We start from the raw sequence: 7,032 nt of genomic DNA on the forward strand, positions 1-7,032 counted from the left end.
CGGATCGGATCTAAGCCAAATTAGTATTGGACCTCCTCATTATCGAAATCCGTCAATGTGGTCCAAAGTTATGCGCTAACATACATAAAAAAATATTTATATGATTTGATAACCTCCTACTTTTTTTGAAGTCGGTTAAAAAGAGAATAGTTAATGAGATAAATTATTATGAATTTTTAATAGGTATATTTTAACATTTCTAATAAAATTGACATACAAAAAATCTCAGTCCTCCCTAAATTATGCTTTGCGTACGCCTATGCTGCTTTCTTTTACTTTTATTCTTTGCCACTGTATATATGTAAGTATGTGTAATAATAATTCAACTTACCGGATTCGCATTAGAACCGACCAAGGATTGCTGCAGGATACAATCAGCTAGGTTATAGGCATCTCCACTTACTCCTCGAGGAAGTACCTATAAAACAACAACAAAAAAATGTTTCAGCGCAAATTCGACGGAAGCATTCACCCAATTCGGTGTCATATATGAATGAAACTACACCACCTGGTAAGGTCGATTGACAAAGCAAGCTGACGCATTTCCTAGAAATCTACAGTACAAAAACATTTAATTTATTTAGATTTTTTTTTGTCAACTGAATGAGCGAAACTGAAGCTTCGAAAAAGAACCCAAACATATTTTTTACGAAATTTTACAATTCGCTATCGCTATTCTCTAAACGACGCCAAGTAATACTTCCAAACCGCACCATATCAATCCGGAAGCAAAACTATGAACATTTTTAATTTCGTACGACGTTCACTTCTACAAAATTTTCATAAATTGAATAAATTGCAAGTGGCGACTGTGGCGTATCAGTTTAAAATGGAGCGACCCGTTTATTACCCGGACCGACAAAGTGAAATGCAGCGGTTTAACGAGCAGCAAAAATCACAATTGGTCGGCAAAGCACAGGAAAAGAAGAAACTTCCTAGAGATTATTACTACAAAATACTTGGTGTAAAGCGGTACGCAACAATGCAACAAATAAAAGCAGCTTATTATGCACTTGCAAAACGCTTTCATCCAGACGCAGGTAGCAACCTTCAAAAATTATGTCCGTAGTGTCTCTCAACTTAAGTTCGATCTTTGTTTGGTTGTGCTAAACGTATTGCTTTTAAGTAATAACCAACAACTTGGATCTGTTCAATCGATCTGTTTCCCTATTTTTATTATCCGATCTTAATTAGTATTAAACTAACATTTTATATTGTATAATTTTTTTGGAAATACCTCTAATTTCCAGGAAATTCACCCCCCTATGAGTCTAAACGCTTTCAAGATATTTCAAATGCCTATCACATTCTCACTGACGAAACTAAACGTATGGAGTACGATCAACTTGGCATGGTAAAAGATGAACAAAACTTTCTTCACAAATTCAACAACATGGGCACAGCAGTTCCCAATCGCAAGGGTGAGGTTGTTCTGCCTACAACTCGAGAAGGTAAATGCAGTAAAACAGATAAGATTATAATTTTATAATATTGCATATCTAAGAGCTAATCGAAATGACGACGGGTGAGCCCCGATTGGAGCTTACATTTTTGGAAGCTGCGCACGGCTTAAAAAAGAACATTGATTTACGCTTCCTGAAAAAATGTCCAGCATGCAACGGTAAATCGCCACAACTAATCAATCGAAGCAAACCGGAACTTTGTAGAAAATGCCAGGGTATTGGAAAACTAACGAAGAAGACAGCTACATATACCAGTATACAACCTTGTGACCAATGTCATGGCAAGAGATACATCAACCGGAATGAATGTGAGACTTGCGACAACCGCGGAATAGTTCTGGAGACTGTCCGCATAGTAGCTCAAGTGCCTGCTGGAGTAAAACACGGTGAACTTATACCTGTAGACAACCCTAAAACGAAACAACGTATTAACTATCGTGTACAAGTGCAACCCAGTGATATCTTCCAACGTGTTGGTAACAATGTACTCTCCGACAAGTATATTACTATTTCAGAGGCTGTGCTGGGAGGAATTTTTAAAATACGCGGCATTTATGAGGAACTAGAAGTTAAACTTGAGCCAGGAACTGAGAGTCATACCACAATAACCCTAAAAGGTAAGGGAATCAGAACTCGCGATGGCCCGGGAGATCATATCATTAACTTCAAAATACGTGTACCACGGCAACTCAGCATGAAACAACGCCAATTGATAATGGCCCTAGCGAAGACGGAGGACCCTACATTCGAACGAGCTATTTAGTAAAGCGAAGATATGTAATTCGAAGAGCAAGTACATGGGATCACCAGGAACTTGGATCATTGAGTTAAAATTTTTAGGAACTCGAAATTTCAAAATCATGTTAAGAACAAATATTTCAATTGTTTTCTCGAAAATCTAACATTAAAACACATATTTTATCTCTTGGAAATTACTAAATTTGTTATTTCGTTGCTCACCCGTTTAATGTTGATTCCCCAGAGGGCTACATTCCAGCGTTCGCGCCAAGCGCGCAAAATCATCAACTTCAATAAACTGGTTTTACTTGGCTTTTGTAATTCCATATTATCTTTGATAAAAAATAATTTAAAATAGGACTAATAAACACTTTACTCCTCTAAAACATCTTTTACTTTACAAACAACCAAAAACAACAAACAACAATCAGAGATGTACCACTACTGTCGGTTTATTTTATTTTTTACCAAATATCGATAAATCAATTTCACTATCGCAATATAAGCCGTGTTCGCGTACGCAATATCCAGAAGCCAGAGCAATTAGGTGGTGTTGTTTGGCAAACTGCGTGCAATTGTTGTTGCAGCAAACTCGGATAGAGCGAGTTTGGCGACTCTCACAGCAAACTTATTTTGTTTGGTCAAACTTAAGCAGCCGCCATTTAATTTGGCAAACAAAAGTTTGCCTGCATAACACCGACCTTACTAATTTTCTGGAAGTCGTTTTCGTGCGCAAAAACTTGAGAGCGCAAAAATTACAGCTGAACTTGCAAGTTTTAGTGGATACATTTTTACTAGCAATTATTTGCTAGTAAGAAAAACAGCTGATGGCATGATGCGATGGTGTAATTCACATGAGTAATTGCTTGTGGTGCTTTTAGAGTTGCAATTCACAAAATAAACATATAATAATATATAATAAGATGGGAAATACTAGTTTTCTAAGAAGATTACATCGGAAAATAACAAATTAATCTACTGTTCATAAAAGTAGCAACTTCTTGCTGGTTTTGCGTTTTCGTACTTTCTTGCAGATTTCATTCATTGTGAGTAAATATTGGCTTACTCTTGGTTACTGGCAAGTTACTGGATATTTTTTGCTGGAGAATACGAAAACACAACCATAGTACAAGTGCGTTTTTCCATCCAGTTTCAACGCTGTACATACAAAACATGTTATGCACTTGAAAGATCGCAACGCTTAAGTAGATTAATTACCACACAGATTAGCATTATAATTTAACTGAGAACCTTTTAGATTTGCTGGCTACACTTCAACGAGATTTACGTTCGTACAACATTTTCAAAAGGAGCATAACTCCAAAATGGATTTCTTCCATAAATATGCCACTTGGGCACAAACACTTTCTGCATACCCAATAAAAACCAAAAAATATTTCTCCACCCTTGGACAAATTCATAGTTCTCAAATTGATATCCAACATCATTCTCAAACTCATCTCAACCGACGCGCAGATACGTAAAAAGTGATAGAGAAACGAATTTGTAATTATCAAGTGAAAAACGAAAGCTATATAGAGAGCAAAAAATTTAATTTTAAAATTTCACACAAAACTCATACACACATTCCCATATTCAATCTCAAACAACAATTTTGAACAATTCCTTTTTTTACTCTCAATTTAATATGATTTTAAAATGTTGGCAAAAAAAATGGCGGACGAATTCAGAGAACGGTTTTACCTTTATTATGTTTTATCATGCGATATCGTACTACTCGTCACGTAAAGAGACATTTTTCGTATTATGACATACGTGAATGTACTCTTTGTCCCATTCAGCTTATACTGCCTGACGTATCACGTAATTTTCTCTCGTATCGTTTTCGATCCGTGAACGGATGTTACGATTACGAGTTTTTACCCGAAAAAACGTTCCCGTACATTTTGGTTTTTCACTATCTCAGAGAAATTTTGGTTTTTGACAGTTTTACAAGTTTATCCAGAAAAGTTGAGGAACGAAACTGATTTTGTGGTATTCTCCCACGGACGAAAAACACAAGATCACGCGCGAACGAAAGAAAGAAAATAATAATTTTCTAGCTGTCGAAATCTCGACGCCATCTTTGTTGTAAGAAGTAAAGAACGAAGAGAACGAAGAAAACGGCGTAATTTTTGAACGCATGAATTATTATTTTTATTATACTAATTCTTCTATAAACCATGTCGTTGAGTTAAATTATTCTTTACCTTATGTGTACACACGTTGTCATAAGCGAAAATGAAGAAAATCCAGTAAAAAGTCACCACCAAATTATAAGCAACGAACAAATGTAAACAAACGGCTAATGTCAAAATCGCCGAACTTTTTTCCTAAATGAGATTATAACGGGCTACTGGCTTGCTGGCGTGATCTTGTATTTTTGGTTCATGGTATTCTCATTCTAAATGGGCACAGGTTAGACAAGATTTTTTATAGGTCTTAAAGATTGTCAATTAATAAATAAATAAATTTTACACTGATCCTACCCGAAAATGACAGGGGTCAGCTGCTCATTTACACGGCATTTACATGGGACAATTTTGCCAATACAATAGCAGTACATTCACACTTTTTCACTAATTCATTCACACTACTCTCATTGTGTTCGTCACTGTCTTTGATTTTTCGAAGACAGTTAATTTGCCTTTGTGAACGTTCACGCTCACGCTCGCATTGAACTGTATATCAAGCTTAAGCCGCAAGTTTTGATGCATATTGCATAAGCAATTTTTGCAATATTTCTGCATTTTTATGTTTCTGTGTTGTTCTTCAGAAATCTATGTTTTGGCAGTGAAATGCTAAGTTAATGTCGGTAAGGTAGTATTGTAAATACCACTATAAATTTAAGTCTAGATTTTTGAAATCTTTAAAATCTTACAGTCGTGTAAATCTAGGTTAACTGTGTAGAGCTTCCACTAACATAATTTGCTTTGGCAACTCTTTGTTAACAAAGAGGACAAGAACATCAAAAGGCAAACAAAAAGAATAAGCATATAGATGGGAAATATCATCAAAACAACTGTGGCGACTGAAAACTTTAGCAAATATAATAATAAGTTCTAATTCTAGATTTATATCAAATACAAAATTGTGTTTGGTTGTTCTTTGAAAAGTAGAAAAACGGGAGGACGAGCATTAATTTTTGGAATTTAGTCTAGAGAGAAAGTAAGTGCGTGCAATTTGCTTTCTTTTGTTTCTATTTTTCCTCTGGTTAATTTATTTTTATCAGTCCGTAAACTTTTCGCTTTGCACTATGTATATGTATAAATACTTTGGCCATTGCTAATAAAGCTTGTTTTGAATAAATGTAAAATTCGTGGATAATTAAATGCAAACCATTAGGAGCCAAGCCTACGCTATGAAGGGATATTATTTGTACGCAGTTAAGTAATTCTTTGTCATTGCGTTTTAATAAATTATTCAATAGCATGTGTATATCTGTGTTCGTATGGAATAGTAACTTATGTCGAAAGGCTGGCTTTAGTATAATGCGGCATTCGCAGCATACGATTGCAAATGACTTACTGGTGCCAAGCCGTTAAAGAACTTTTGGCAAATAAACGTGCAATAAATATTTCCGATACTAGCAAGTCAATATTTCTATTAAGTTTCATCAAAAAATTCCTTGTCGTTTAAAGAATAAAGGGAATGCCGCATTATACTAAAGCCAGCTTCCCGACATAAGCTACTATTCTATACGAATACAGATACAGTGACGAGCAAAACTGTAACATGGTGTAACACTTTTTTATTCAGCCACCGCTACATTTCGTAGTTGTAACGACATTCATCCTTTTGTTGTATATTCTTGTTGGTACACCCCTATTTCCTCTATCATAACGATTTGAAGTCAATACAACAACAATAAAAAAATCAGCGGACAAAAATGTGAATTAATGCAAATGTTACAGTTTTGCGCTCACTCTCAGTTTTGCATTTTACAGTTATCTTTTACTTAGTTGGAAGTCAGACGACTTTTTTCTGTATTGTAATTTATTGAAGAAGTGATCACCAGTAAATAATATGGTTAATCAGGCACCATAAATGTAAATAATAGATTTACTGTGGAAAGGCAAGACCGTAGGAAAAATGGCAAACAATTGTGGAGGTTGCTATTTGCAAATGTAAAGACTGGGAAAAAGGAAGTCTGTCAAAAAATATTACGGTCCGATATATTGTGAGCTTAGCAGCAAGTTGCGATGCAAACACTAGTTGTGTTTTTTTTTTTACAAATTATCCAGTAACTTGCCAGCAACTCTCCAGTCATGATTCAATAATACAAGGTTAGATAATTATTGACAGCTGCGGTTTGACACTCCCTTACAAAAGGTTGCATTTACGGAGGACAGAGAAAGGGCAAGAATGCAATCCCTTGTTTCGAAAATGGTAGTAGAAAAGTACGCAAAGTAGGCAATTAGTAGAGAAATTCCTTTCGTAAATTCTAATGTATTTGCAGGAAATCTGGCATTTTAAACGAAATGTTGAACGTAATATTGATATATCTACGTGAATTACGTAATTTATATGCTATTTAGCCGTATAAAAACTGCAAAATGACTCAAAATTTAAATAAGACTACTATGAGACTGATGTAAACATCCAATGCATATGTTTTCATCAGTTAAATATGCTTCATATGCATATACAAATAAAGATATTGCACAAAAGCTTATACTTTTATTTCACACCAAAGCTACACTGTTTCCATGTAAAATTGCAAAGAAGCAACACGGTGCCACTGCTAAGGGAGCGGTGCGAGAGAGACAACTGTCAGTTTATCGAACCTTGTATTATTGAATCATGCTCTCCAGTAACTTTATTTCTAAGA

At 35.2% G+C, this 7,032-nt stretch overlaps 3 protein-coding genes across 5 annotated transcripts in view; 2 read left to right on the forward strand and 1 right to left on the reverse strand.

The window, feature by feature from the left end:
- LOC118746311 (mediator of RNA polymerase II transcription subunit 24-like) overlaps nt 1–2,635 on the reverse strand; it is a 34,760-nt gene extending 32,125 nt beyond the window's left edge. The window contains exons 1-2 of one of the 2 annotated variants that reach the window (XM_036480159.1): nt 2,424–2,635; nt 332–418 (exon numbers count right to left, since the gene is read on the reverse strand). In XM_036480159.1, coding sequence (XP_036336052.1) covers nt 332–418; nt 2,424–2,528 — 192 coding nt within the window. In that variant the 5' untranslated portion in view covers nt 2,529–2,635. The remainder of the gene's footprint in view (nt 1–331; nt 419–2,423) is intronic. The other variant, XM_036480160.1, reaches the window with a different exon arrangement.
- On the forward strand, nt 429–2,395 carry LOC118746312 (protein tumorous imaginal discs, mitochondrial-like). The gene is made up of 3 exons (XM_036480161.1): nt 429–1,040; nt 1,251–1,451; nt 1,505–2,395. The coding sequence occupies exons 1-3, from the start codon at nt 737–739 to the stop codon at nt 2,224–2,226; spliced, it is 1,227 nt and encodes a 408-aa protein (XP_036336054.1). The 5' UTR covers nt 429–736; the 3' UTR covers nt 2,227–2,395.
- Nucleotides 2,636–5,166: 2,531 nt separating the features above from the next.
- Nucleotides 5,167–7,032, forward strand: part of LOC118746313 (WD repeat domain phosphoinositide-interacting protein 2-like) — a 32,935-nt gene continuing 31,069 nt past the window's right edge. The window contains exon 1 of one of the 2 annotated variants that reach the window (XM_036480163.1): nt 5,167–5,369. The gene's annotated coding sequence lies outside the window, so the exon portion shown is untranslated. The remainder of the gene's footprint in view (nt 5,370–7,032) is intronic. The other variant, XM_036480164.1, reaches the window with a different exon arrangement.

The sequence above is a fragment of the Rhagoletis pomonella genome, unplaced genomic scaffold, assembly GCF_013731165.1.
Source record: "Rhagoletis pomonella isolate Grant_MI unplaced genomic scaffold, Rhpom_1.0 Rhpom_scaffold_00010, whole genome shotgun sequence".
In the NCBI taxonomy this organism is placed as follows: domain Eukaryota; kingdom Metazoa; phylum Arthropoda; class Insecta; order Diptera; family Tephritidae; genus Rhagoletis; species Rhagoletis pomonella.

What these genes read in the sequence shown, in the direction of transcription:
- LOC118746312 (XM_036480161.1), top strand. Translation starts at nt 737, where the DNA reads ATGAACATTTTTAATTTCGTACGACGTTCACTTCTACAAAATTTTCAT. An exon ending in ACGCTTTCATCCAGACGCAG is followed by an intron (nt 1,041 to 1,250) that starts GTAGCAACCTTC and finishes TCTAATTTCCAG; the next exon opens with GAAATTCACCCCCCTATGAG. An exon ending in TCTGCCTACAACTCGAGAAG is followed by an intron (nt 1,452 to 1,504) that starts GTAAATGCAGTA and finishes TGCATATCTAAG; the next exon opens with AGCTAATCGAAATGACGACG.